The sequence below is a fragment of the Rattus rattus genome, chromosome 8, assembly GCF_011064425.1.
Source record: "Rattus rattus isolate New Zealand chromosome 8, Rrattus_CSIRO_v1, whole genome shotgun sequence".
NCBI classification, from domain to species: Eukaryota; Metazoa; Chordata; class Mammalia; order Rodentia; family Muridae; genus Rattus; species Rattus rattus.
Genome location: NC_046161.1, coordinates 56,379,052 through 56,393,051, shown reverse-complemented (window position 1 = coordinate 56,393,051; position 14,000 = coordinate 56,379,052). Strand labels below are relative to the sequence as shown.

General features: G+C 39.7%; 1 protein-coding gene across 1 annotated transcript in view; it reads left to right on the top strand.

The window, feature by feature from the left end:
• Glce (glucuronic acid epimerase) overlaps positions 1-14,000 on the top strand; it is a 70,384-nt gene that overhangs the window by 42,940 nt on the left and 13,444 nt on the right. Inside the window, exon 3 of the mRNA XM_032909374.1 lies at positions 12,946-13,544. Within this exon, the coding sequence (XP_032765265.1) occupies positions 12,959-13,544 (586 nt within the window). The 5' untranslated portion in view covers positions 12,946-12,958. The remainder of the gene's footprint in view (positions 1-12,945; positions 13,545-14,000) is intronic.

Below are 14,000 nucleotides of genomic sequence, written 5' to 3'. Positions count from 1 at the left end.
CTCCATACTGATTTCCAGAGTTGTATTAGCTTGCAATTCCACCTTTCTCCATCTGTTGTCACCTAAGTTTTTTATCTTGGCCATTCTGACTGGTGTGAGGTGGAATTTTTTGATTTGCATTTCCCTTAATGACTAAGGATGTTGAACATTTCTCTAGGTGTTTCTTGGCCATTTAATATTTCTCAGTTGAGAATTCCTTGTTTAGCTCTGTACCTCAGTTTTTAATAGGATTATTTGGTTCTCTGAAGTCTAACTTCTTAAGTTCTTTGTATATACTAGATATTAGCCCTCTATCAGATGTAGAAGAGAAAGTGGGGAAGAACCTCAAAAACATAGGCACAGGGGAAAATTTCCTGAACAGAATGCCAATGACTTATACTCTAAGATCAATAATCGAGAAATGGGACCTCATAAAATGCAAAGTTTCTGTAAGGCAAAGGACACTGTCAATAGGACAAAATGGCAACCAACAGATTGGGAAAAGATCTTTACCAATCCTACATCCAATGGAAGGCTAATATCGGTTGAATATTTATTACTAAGAGAAATTTATAATATATTTTAAGCAGTTATTTTAAGTTGCAAAGTATTAGGCCAGATCAGAAGGCTGGTACTGTGGTTCCTGGGTTGGAATGTTGGGAGGTGGGAGACCCTTGAGAAATAGGAGGTCCTTAGGTCCTTTGCACATGCCCTCCAAAAGGCCTGGAATCTCAGTCTGTCTCTATGTTGTGCTATGAGCACTCTCTCAGATGCATGGTCCTCTGACAATGCACCATACTCATCTAAGGCCCTAACAGAAGAGGCTACTTAATGTTGGACCGAAATCTCAAAGACAATTAACTGAATAAACTTTTACTTTGCAAAGAGCTTGTTTCAGGTGTTTAGTTGTGGTAACCCAAAGCTGACACTGTTGCTTGATGATTTCTTTATCATAAATATTAGAAAAGTGAATATAGGAATAGGTTATTTTTACATGATGATTTCCATTATATTCTGTCCATTTTTTTGTAAGATGCTTTCTGAAATGCCTCGGAATTGCTTCCCACAGTAATTACATTTAAAAAATCATGTGATTAAAAAAATCATCTACTATCCACATACAGATTTTTCTATGTGACTGAAACTTCATGTCATTAGTATTTTAAAAGTTGCTAACCTGGCAAGGCGGTGCACCTTTAATCCCAGTACTCAGGAGGCAAAGGCAGGCAGACCTCTGATGTTCAAGGTCATATTCATATACAAAGAGAGTTACAGGACCATCAGGACTCCACAGAGAAAGCTTGTGATAGGGTAGTGCTGAGATTTTAAAAATCACTCTCAGCCAACTTCTCGTGAGCCTTCCTTGTGTTGTTCCTGTCTTCCCAGGATGGCACCAAACTTGAGAGAAGGTGTTCTTTGAGAACTTACTGCCATCAGCACTTGTAGAACTTCCTAGAAAAACTCGTAGTGTGAAGTACCCTATGCAGGAACCGTGCAGAGCAAACACATCATTAGGCTCTTTTTCTTAGCTTTCCTAATGAGTGGAGAAACCTGCAGCTCCTTTCTGAACTGATTTATTTACATAGCTTATGCTTAGTTTAACACATTGCTTAGAAGCAAGCAGAGTCTTTCCCTTCAGTGCTATACACTACTTCAAAGAAGAATTTAGTGCTACTGCACTGTTGCTTTTCTGGATGCAAAGAAGAGAAGCCCTTTGCTCCTCCTTATGCTGCTGCTGGAGAAAGTTAAGTTGGAGACCTTAGAAACTCTTCTAGAAGGGCAGACCTGGTTCGCAGTGCTGCTCTTTCCTCTGCACAAGTCACATGCAAGTATTCCGCTGTCACCTAGTTGGCAGAGATGTTTAGTGATTGGAACCAGGTAATATGATATTGTGGCCTAGTGGAAAGAGCTTAACCCTTCAAGGTCAGGTAAGTGTTAGTATAAACCTACTATGTGTATAGCACAATGTATATGAGGAATGTATTTTTTTATAACCTTTCCTCCCTTTAAAAATAAAAGCTATAAAACAATCTTTTTGATTTGTTTAAGATTTTTAACCCAATCATGCCTTGATAGACAAGGGTAACAGGATTGCTATTGTGTGTTGAGTGAATCATCAATACTGCTGGTGAATCTTAGCAGCAACTTGGGATGATGGGAAGATGAAGTTGCTTCAGTAACAGCCTATAAAGAGGACTGAAAGGGTGTGTAACAACCCACACTGTGGGGGGAGCAGGCCTTCTGGGTTTCCGGATGAGATATATTTCAGCTTACTACTTATAGTGACTACTATAGCAGGCATTGATAGCAACAAAATATGTAAGTAAAATTTGCTCTGCACCTTCAGTTTAGAGAATGCCAACAAATTTATAATAATCATCATCTCAGAAAGACTTAGTAATTGCAGTCTTACTAAAATGTTCTTTGAAGTACTGTACAGTCCTTATGGAATAAGGCTCTCTTCTTCCTTGCAAGCAATGTGTCAATCTAAGCAAATGCTGGGCAGAATTAAAATTATTAATTAAATTCATATTTCACTGTGTGGTTGTCATGAACTTATTGTAATTGAGATACAAGAAAAAAGAGGTATTTGAGGAGAAAGTGGCTAATTTGTGCATTAGAAGAACTTTCCCCTGGCTTGCTCCCCACATCCATGCTCTGCTTCTTTATCATTGAACCCTGCTTTGTTTTTTTTGTTTTTTTGTTTTTGTCTTAATGTCTTTTGTTTTCAACTTAGCACATTGCTGTCTGGAACAAAAGGTATTTCTCAGTCTTCCTTTCAACTTGAGGTAGCCATGTTCCTGAGGTTTGGCTAATGAGATGGCGGGAGTTTATGTGAAACTAAAGGGACTCTCATTAAAGGGAACCTGATTCCACACAGATGTGATCTTTTACCCTTGGGTCTTTCTGCTGTTTCCTGGGCTGCAATGCAGGTATAAAGCTGAGGCTTCAGTAGCTTCCTTGGGTCACAGGTTGATATAAAAAGATTAAAAGTGGCTGTGCCCTTGATGAGCAAAGTTTTAGCCTGCCTACTTTTGGGTTTCTTTTATGTGAGTAAAAAGTGACAATAGCTGGAACATATGGTGTCTGTTCCTAACAGTATAACCCTCACATGCAGTGTAGCCAGGCACAGGTGTCTGATCCCCTCTAACCCCTCCTCTAGGTGCCATTGAAATGAAACCAGCACCAGAAGCCCTCAACAGCACCATATGCTTGAAATACTGAAATGTCAAGAAATTTCAATTGAACACTAGATATTCACACTGAAAGGAACCAGAACCTGCAAAAAAAAAAAAAAAAAAATGGCTATTTCAGGTCTTGCACAGAAAGTTACATGATGAACCTAGGATGTCTTGTCATGAAAAATGGCAGAAAAGCTATCAAAAGCCCAAGAGTAACATTGGCTAGTGTTAGAATAACTTGAGCATTAAACACACAGTAATTGAAATTCATCAAATATGATAAAGCCCTGAGCTTCTGTGTTGCCTTTTTAAAGGTTCTTTGCTGATTTTAGAGGCTATTAAACAACCAATTCATTATTTTGACAATTGCTAAATAAAAAATTCAGTAATTACTTTCCTGTACAACTATATATTGTCAAGCTGAGCAAATAGTTATGAAGGCAAGGTTTTCTTTTCTGAGGTGTTAATACATTGAGAAGGGCTGATAGGTGACCCGCTAATGGGGAGCTTTCTAGTGGCTGTGTGGAGCTGGAAGCACCTGTGCATACAGGTTAATTTAGTATCACAGAGATAGTTCTACATCGTACATACCCTGAATAAATTTCATACCTCTATCATGAAATACTCCTGTTGAACAAAAATTAAACCCTACTCTTACCAGGCTTCTAGATCTAGCTGCTGATTTATAGGAAGTATTGGAGACAAGATTCTGCAACAATTCCCAAAACAGAAAACAATGCACCATTCAGTACCAGGTAAAACACTGACTTTTAATGGATTTATTTTGTGACAGCTTTATGCATGTATATAATGCATTCTGATAACTCTCTCCCCTGTCTTGCCTTATGTCTTCCTTCTCCCTGTCAGTCCCTTTCCCAGATTCATAATGTTTTGGGTTGTAACCCACTTAGTTAAACCAAAGCAATTTGTGATCATTAGATTGGAACTATCCATTGGAGCTGGGTGGAGTCATCCATGCATTCATAACTGAAAAGAGTAATTGCCTCCTCTCCATGAGGCTATTGGTCACAGTTAGTCTAGCAGTTAGTCTAGGTAGAGACCCCTGAGTTTCTCCCTCATCTATGCCTTCTTGCTCTGAGGCCTGTTCTTGTGCAGACCCAGCACAGGCATCTGCAGCAGCTGTGAGTTCACAGTGGCAGTGGCTCCTGTGCCTTGTCTACAAGACAGCATTCATAGCTCTGCTTCCTGTCTTCTGGCTCTCCCACTCTACACCACCCTTCCACAGTGCTCTGTGAGTGTTAGAGGTGTTCAAGAAGGAATGAACACTTACCCATCACTTATCAGCACCATATACAACCATGATTCTACATCACATTCCCTGAAAATAGCCTTCTTTGATTAGGGCCAAGAGTAGCAGTGGTATCTGGGTATAAACATCAATATTTAGAATTGATACAATGTCAGTTTAGTTGAACAACAGAATTCAGCTTACCCCCTGGGGCCTGTGATCTCTCCTACCGTGGGTTTTTAACCAGGTTTACAGTGCACAGATGTGAGTTCCATCCTATAGGATAGGTCTCAAATCTAATCAGGGAGCAGTTGGTACCTTCCTAACAGCAGTGATATAGATAGATAGGTTCATCTTACCTGGCAAGTTGTTCTTGTAGTTCACAGGATTCATAGCAAGGTAATGCCTTTTCTCTCCTGGGAGACTGTGTAGCTCCTTCTTCCAACTCAGTTCTACCTTGATTTCTCCATATCAACAAAAGCATATATTCCATATAAAAGTTTACTTCACAGAATTTTAGAAAGCATTTCTCCCCCCCCCCACCTGCCTGCCTGTCTGCCCACCTATCCATCCATCCATCCATCCATCCATCTATCTATTTTTGTTTTTAGAGACGGGGTTTCTCTGTCCTGGAACTCTGTCTGTAGAGACTGGTCCCAAACGCAGAGACCCACCTCCCTCTGTCCCCCTACACACAATGTTGAGATTAAAGGCATGCACCATCACCACCTGCTAGAAAGCATTTCTTAGACTTACATATGTACTCACTGATAAGTGGATATTAGGCAAAAAGTTCTGAATACCCATAATTCAACTTACAGACCATATGAAGCTCAAGAAGATGGAACAACAAAGTGTGGATGCTTTAGTCTCACTTAGAAGTGGGAACAAAATAATCACAGGAGGTAGAGGGAAGGAGAGACCTGGGAGAGAGAAAGGGGGCAGGATCAGGTGTGGGAGGAGACAGGGGAGAAGAACAGAACATGAGGAAATTGAATGGAGGTGTGTAGCAGTGAGGGATGGGGGACCAGGAGTAGCCACTAGAAAGTTCCAGATGCCAGGGAAGCAAGAGGGTTCCCAGGACCCAATGGGGATGACATTAGCAGAAATACCCAACAAAGGGGAGAGAGAACCTGTAGATACCATATCCAGTGGTTAGGCACAGCACTTGATTGAGGGACGGGGCACCTACCCATCTCAAAAATATTAACCCAGAATTGCTCCTGTCTAAAGGAAATTCAGGGACAAAGAGTGGAGCAGAGACTGAAGGAAAGGCCATCCAGAGACTTCCCCGTCTAGGGATCCATCCCAACTGCTGACACTAAACCCAGACACTATTGCTGATATCAAGCTGACAGGAGCTTGGTATAGCTGTCCTTTGAGAAGGCTCTGCCAGAACCTGACCAATACAGATGTGGGTGCTCAAAGCCAACCATCAGACTGAGCCTAGGGACCCCAATGAAGAGTTAAGGGAAGGACTGAAGGAGCTGAAGGGGTTTGTGATCTCATAGGAAGAACAACAATACCAACCAACCAGACTCCCCCCACCCCCAGAGCTCCCAAGAACAAAACCACCAACTGCATATGTAGCAGAGGTTGGCCTTGTCGGCATCACTTGGAGGGGAGGCCCTTGGTCCTATGGACCAAGGGGAATGCTAGGGCGGTGAGGAGGGAGTAGGTTGGTGGGTAGGGGAGCACTCTCATAGAAGCAGGGGGAGAGGGATGCAGGGAAAACCAAGAAGGGGATAACAGTTGAAATGTAAATAAATAAAATGACCAATAAAAAAAAGAAAAATCGTGGAGATCATAGATATTGAAAATGAATTCACAAGACAGTAAGGCTAGGATGAAAAAAAGAATACTAGCTAATAGAAAGACATAAATTAAAAGGGTGTAAATAAAATAAGGACAATAGGATGGAAACTGTTTTCAAAAGCATTAAAATAAGCAATAGAGTAGAAATTGAATTATGCAGTAGCCAAATTAAACTGTACCAGAATAGAAAATACATCTGAAAGTTGAATTCATGATATAGAATACAAATTTGAGAAGCTTTCCCAAAATGCAAATGAAAAAAGAAGTAAAATATTTGAAGAAAGTAAAGAATAAAAAGATGTAATATATAGAATTTATATTCTAGAGAGACCAGAGCAAGTTGAATAGGGATCGATTTGTTATTAAACACTATAGGAAAAAGATGGAGTATAACTTGATTATAATTCAAACAGGAATATTCTCTAACATTTGCTACATTTAAAAATGAGTCAAACAGGTTGGAGAGATGGCTCAGTGGTTAAGAGCACTGACTGTTCTTCCAGAGGTCCTGAGTTTAATTCCCAGCAACCACATGGTGGCTCACAACCATCTATAATGGGGATCCGATGTCCTCTTCTGGTGTGTCTGAAGACAGCTACAGCATATTTATATATAATAAATAAATAAATCTCTTTTAAAAAATGGTTTAAAAAAATGAGTCAAACAAGCCTATTCTGGTGAAATTTTGTCCTGAATTAAAATAATCTTTAAAATTAAAGACCTTTATCGTGCATCCAAGCAAGAAGAGAAACAAGCAAGCCTTCCAATACAGAGACTTGCTGTAGGCTGTTCTTACAGTTAAATTGTATTTATATGTGCATGAACAGTTGACTGGGGACAGAATTCAACCTTGTCTAGAAAGAGCTTTGTAGGTGTGGTAGCACATGCCTTTAATCCTTAGTTCAGCACTCCTGGGGCAGGGGCAGGCACATCTCTGTGAATTTGAGGCCAGCTTGGTCTATATAATGAGTTCCAAGCCATCCATCATTGCACAGTCTCCACACAAAGAAAAAAAGAAAGAAAGAAGAAGAAGAAAGCTTAACGTGCGAGTTTAGTTGACTATCAGGGAATCATTCAGTTTCTGAAAGGTAGTTTTGAATAATACAGCATAGATATTCTGTGATATATTAAGAACACAGGCCTCACAGTCTGACAGCCAATGTTCAGATCCCTTTTAATCTTAGTTATGTGAGTCATCAAAGTAAATCTTCAGTGACTATTTAACATCACAAGACTTAAGGCGTGCCATGTTTAAAATCAGGCAGACACATGTGAGTCTTCGTGTGTAGCCCACACTGTTCTGGAACTCTTGGTCATTTTCAGCCTTTCAAGTGGTAGGATTACAACCTGTATCACCACTCTGCATTAGGAATGTAATCTGATTTGAAGCATTATGAGCCACTTGTGTCCGATCATGTTAACTAAAAAAATTAAATGAGCTAGCAGAGCTTAGTTTTGTCCTATTGTGAATGATTTCTAGAGCATACTTGTTTACACTTCTAGAAGGGTCTTAGTCACCCAAAATATTAGGTCTTTTTTTAAGTTAAATGCATATTGGATATTTAACCAATTGACTGTATAATTTAAGTCTTCAGTCTATCAAGCAATGAACAGCAGTAATTAAATTGCAAATCTGTTTTAAAGAGTTGGCCAAGATACATCTCAGTTTATTCTGTTACGTCACTTATACTCATTTCTGTTTGGTTTATGGTTTTCAGATACCCAAATACAGGAAAGAAAACACAGCTGCCTGATTTAAATGCCTGTCTTTTTAATTTGCATTTTAAACAATGCTATTTATTTAACAAATCTTTAATCAAGGTCTCCATTGGACTAGATACAGTCTTAGGCACTGGGAATGCAGTAATGAGTTGGAGATGGACAATAATCTTAGTAAGTAAGTGGACTCAGGCTGAGTAAAGAGCTGGAGAATAGTGGGTACATGAACTGGTCACTGAGGCCTTTTTAATTGACATCTAAGCAGGGGGTCAAGTGAAGTAAGGAAGGAGGCCAAGTGGATGCTAGGGAAAGAGAATGTCAGGCAGGGGAAATGGCAAACACAAGTGCAAATCTCCTGACTAGAAGCATCCCTGACATGAGTCAGTTTTCTGCTGATTACTCCTTGAAAGGTTTTTGGTCCCCATAAAAAAATTAAAAGAGAATTAGAGGTTTCTTTCTCTCATTTCAGGGCACCTTCTTCCTATCTTTTACAGCACTTGTATCATAGTAACACTGATGATGCCCTCTGATTTTTTTTTTTTTTCGAGGCACATGGTTAGTGTCTTCCTTACCTGCTGCATAATAACTGGAGAACAATTGCTTAACCAGTCCATTTGGGCCTGTGTTGATCTTTTTCTTCTACTTACTACCTAAGAATAAAAAGAAAAGTAAATTGCTTGATATGTTAATAAAAGGATATAGTAAACAAACACAGTGTATGAATCTACAGGTCAAAGCAGTCATATCTTCCAAAGCTGCCTGCAGTTGTCATTTCATGAGGGAGTGCATAATACTCATTTCCTGCTGTTTCTCTTCTACATTACAAACTGGCCTTCTGGGAAATAGAATACTACATTGACTGGGGCTATTGAACCATTCTGAAGTATAGTTTGCAAAGTTAGTTACTAGTTTCACTGATTTTTTGTTTGTTTGTTTGTTTGTGGGGTTGTTTTGGGGGGATGACTTTATCCTTTTTAGTAGTGTTGAGACTCTGGATTATTATTGACCCCATGTGTTCCAGTTAACTTCAGATGTAATTCTCTCAATTTTTAACAAATAAATTTGAAAGAGAAACTTTAAGGCTGACCACAATTCTTTTAGCTGCACAGCACTGTACTTTTTTTTTGATTGTGGAATGTTAAACATATAAGAATGTAACTTAGTATATAATATGGCTGTTGGTCAGATTTAACATTAACATCTTTTTCCAATGTTGATCTAATGCCCTCTTAACTTTTTCTGATCAGGTTCTTGCTGTGTAACCCAAGCCAGCCTCAAACTCAGAATCTTGTTTTAGCTTCCTAGGTGCTGGGGTTCTGGACAGCACCACACCCAGCTTCTACAGCTGTTTTGACCCATGGGTTATGATTCCATCAATTTTTGAAAGTTTTGTTGTTATCTATCATGAACCTAGAATCATCTAATTTTTTAGGAAGGTCCATTTTCTTTTGTTTTGTTTTTAGTAAGAAATGGTATCATATATAAATCTTGGCATCAGGGTTATTAAAAATGTGTTAAACTATGTTATTTTGGTTTTCCCATCGTGTGCCTTGTCATAGAGTAGTGTTGTTCCATGAGCAGTTACTCATATTTGGGTAGAGGAGGAAAGACACTCCTCAAAGATGTAACAAAGAGCCTTGTATTTCTGTGTTTAAATATTATTATTATTGTACATGTTCATGGTATTTGGATTGGAGTGTGATAATTGTGGAGGTCAAAGGAACTTTGTGGAGTCCTCTTCTTCCATCATGGCTCCTGGGATCAAACTGGGCTTTATTAAGCTTGTGTGGCGAGAGCCATCTTGCACCCAGTATTTCTGTTTTAATGGTCAAAATGTCGGGTATAGTGGATATATTATATAAATGATAACACATGGGTGTTTTGGTTGTAAGTATGACCTTTAACAGATCGCTTGTACACACTTTGTGCTATTTTGTTGTTTTTAAAATCACTTAATGTGTTTTCTCATAGTAGCGATATAAATAATAAAACATTAGAATGAATATTTCTAATACAAGAAGAAATATTAAATATCTCCCAGATCCAAATTTTATGAATAATGATTTGATGCTACAAGTGGAAAGTGGTAATGAAACTTCCTCATGCACAAATCATCAAAAATACTCTATAAAATTTGGAGCTGGTATGATGGCTCAGTTATAGTCACTCACTGATCTTGCAGAGGACCTAGTTTGGATTTCCAGCACCCAGATCAAGCAGCTCACAGCTACCAGCTCTGGTTCCAGGGTGTCCAGTACGCTCCTCTGGTCTCTGGAAGTACCTGCACACACACGGTGCACACACACATACGGGATACATATATTTTTAAAGTATATAAAGTTCATTTTTAGGCTTTCTCTCATGTTTTATATTTGCGTGTTTGTGTGTGTGTGTGTGTGTGTGTGTGTATAATAATAAATTAATTTTGTGGCTAGATTTGAGTCCCGTTTCCAAGATATCAAAGACCAGGAGAGAGGCAAACTTTTCTGGATATTCAACTTGTATTACATTCCCAGCTTTTCACTTCTGTGTGTATATTTTCAGGACACACACACACACACACACACACACACACACACACACACACACCTTTGCCTCCTTTCATTTTTGATGTTCCACTGAAATAACATGTCTAGAGATCAGAAATGTATAGATGTGACTAAGAGGATGACAGTTGAAGAGACCTTTGTTTGGTACTAGAAGGCCCAGTTGCACCTTCTGCTCACCCCTCCAGACTTTACTTGTTCCTGCTCTTGACTGCTGATAACTGGCTTAATTCCAGGTGAAACAACAGGCAAACTTTCTGTAGAGAAATTGGAACTGGCTAGGCTTCCAAAGCCATGTGCATGTTTGTTCTGCAGAGGGCCTGCTGCCTTCCTGTTCTCCACTAGAAGAGTGCTGCTTTAGCCTCTACCTGGCCCACACAGAGCTCTCTCTCCACACCCCATCCCTGCACTCTAACCAAAAAGCAGACCATCTTCACAGTAATGGAGAGAATCTAATAAGAGGTCATTAGGCATGTGAGGAAAACTTAATGTCAGGAAAAATAGACAAGATAACCAGGAAAAATGCCAACACAATAAACAGAAGTAATCACAGAGAACTTTATTTATAAAAAGGAACTCTGTAGCATGTAGAGAGCTACAAAGACAGCACTTCCATTAAGCCACAGGAGGACAAACTGTCAGACAGAGCACATCTGGTACAGAAATAGTCAGCCAGCATGCTGTCTTTTGAAAACTGGAATTCATGAGATGAACAAAAGCTCCTTAATGAAGTCATTCATAGTGACAGCTATTAGACTGCACTCAAACTTTACCAGTAGGTAACCCTTACTATTTTAAGATTGTGCAGTTCTGCCCTAAGACTTTGAAGCTAATCCGAACACAATCTACATCCTGCCAATCTGTTAAGAGCGGGAGCAAAAGGGCTGGAGAGATGGCTCCGTGGACAATTCCCAGAACCCATGTTGAATGGTTCATAACTCCTTGTAACTCCAGCTACAGGGAACCAGGCACTCTGGTCTCTGTAGGAACCCACACTCCTGTGTGCATACCCACACAGAGACATATACACTTACACATAAAAGTGAACCTTAAAAAATGTTGGAGTTGAATAACTGATTTTAGGCATTCAGGGCCCAAAGTTTACTTTCTCTTGTAATTGGAAGAAATTAGTGGGTTTTATGTTCACTCTTAACTTTCTTAATTGAAATTCATCATTTAATTTTTCATAAAATATTTTATTTGGGCATTTGTTCCTTGTATCCTACGTAAAAGGTATATTGTAGAGAAAGTGAGAAGAAATTACAAACAAAAGAAGTAAGTGTGGAATCACACTGCATATTAAATTACAGAGCGACTGGCAAACATAGACTCTGCTTTTACATCATTTACTCTGAGCAATCTCAAGTGTTCCATTCACCACACATAAAGCTAACACGTAATTTCCCATGTTCCCCTGGGACCCCTTCATATCATTATAGCTGACTAATACGCCAATGGCCAACAGGGCCAACAACATCAGTGTCTTCTCCCTTCATACTTGAGAATAGACTTGGGGGTGTAATACTAGGCATGGGTAGAAGAGGGCCAATTTGGCCAGTGTTGAAGTGCTGCAGGTAAAAAATGACCACAGCTTATCATTGTGGCAGTAGTAAAGTTGGTCATTTGGGTCTCAGGTGGTCGACATAGGAATCCAAGTTTTGTGTGAATATTAGAAGAGCGAGTGGGTTGAAGGAGAAGATCTGTATGAAGCTGTGGTGTTACAGTGCAGAAGCTTATTTGGCTTCCCACTAAAGATACCAGTTACTTGGATTGTCTCTTGGGTGTGTATATATCTGTAGTTACAAAAGAAATCTAGCTTTGATAGAGAATCTGGGGATAGTCAACATGCAAGTTCCTACTAAGGCATGAGGCTTGAGTGAGATCACTCACAAATGAACAGAGATAAGGAACCTTGTGGCCTAGGACTGGAAGATCTGTAAGGGAGGCTCAGAATAGACTGAAAGGGGAATGGCCAGTTGTGGGGCTAAGACCAGTTCTTTGGTCTTAAAAATAGAACTATAAGATGTTTCTTTTAAGATGGGGTTTCTTTCTCTATGTAGCTCTGGCAGTCCTGGAACTCATTCTATTAGACCAGGCTAGTCTTGAACTCACAGAGATCCACCTGCCTCCCCACCCACCCACCCTGAGTGCTGGGATTAAAGGTTTGTGCCACCACTGCCCAGCTATAAAGTGTTTCTTTAAGTTTAGGGACATAGTAAACATTGTTGAGTATCAGAGGAGCACCAAATGAAAATTTGGACATCTCTGCTTTTAGGTTTATGCTGAGCAGTTTGCCTATGCTGAAAATTTGAGTTCATAATTTTAAATACAATCAGGCTACATGCATTTGATAAAATATCCTGAACATGCACAATGAATAAATATATTTTAAATGAACTTACCTATGAAGCATCAGTATGTCAGTCTCTGAATGATTTTCTTCTTGCCTCCATAGGTATGGTCTGAATATGCGTTGTTTGGCAGCTCGGGTCAACTATAAGACTTTGATTATCATCTGTGCGTTATTCACTTTGGTCACAGTACTTTTGTGGAATAAGTGTTCCAGCGACAAAGCAATCCAGTTTCCTCGGCACTTGAGTAGTGGATTCAGAGTGGATGGATTAGAAAAAAGATCAGCAGCATCTGAAAGTAACCACTATGCCAACCACATAGCCAAGCAGCAGTCAGAGGAGGCATTTCCTCAGGAACAGCAGAAGGCACCCCCTGTTGTTGGGGGCTTCAATAGCAATGGGGGAAGCAAGGTGTTAGGGCTCAAATATGAAGAGATTGACTGTCTCATAAATGATGAACACACAATTAAAGGGAGACGAGAGGGGAATGAAGTTTTTCTTCCATTCACTTGGGTAGAGAAATACTTTGATGTTTATGGAAAAGTTGTCCAGTATGATGGCTATGATCGATTTGAATTCTCTCATAGCTATTCCAAAGTCTATGCACAGAGATCACCTTACCACCCTGACGGTGTGTTTATGTCCTTTGAAGGATACAATGTGGAAGTCCGAGACAGAGTCAAGTGTATAAGTGGAGTTGAAGGTTGGTATCTGTTTGCTCTACCTGGCTTTTTCTAGCTTGATTATGTTAAGGACTAGGAAACTGAAGATGTCAGTTACATAGCCACTGTGTAGGACAATGGGAAGGGGACTGTGATTGTTTCTCTGTCTCAGCAAGAAGGAACAGGCAAGTATAAACCTATTGAGCTGCCCAGTTGGGGTGAGAGGGAAGGGCAGCAGTAAAACCAGACTGAATAAATAGGGTTGTTCCATTAATCTGCCTCAGAGTCTCATTAGTGAGGTCAAAGTACCAAGCTCCAGAAATTGGGCTTCAAAACAACATAGGTACTAGAGGAGGGATGTGGCTCAGTGATACAGTTTGCCTAACATGTGCAAGGCCTAGAGTTCAGTCCCTACTATCACAGAAACATATATGTAGCAATAAAAACTGTATGGATACAGGGACTAGATGGACAGGGAGACTCAGGCTACTGGTAAG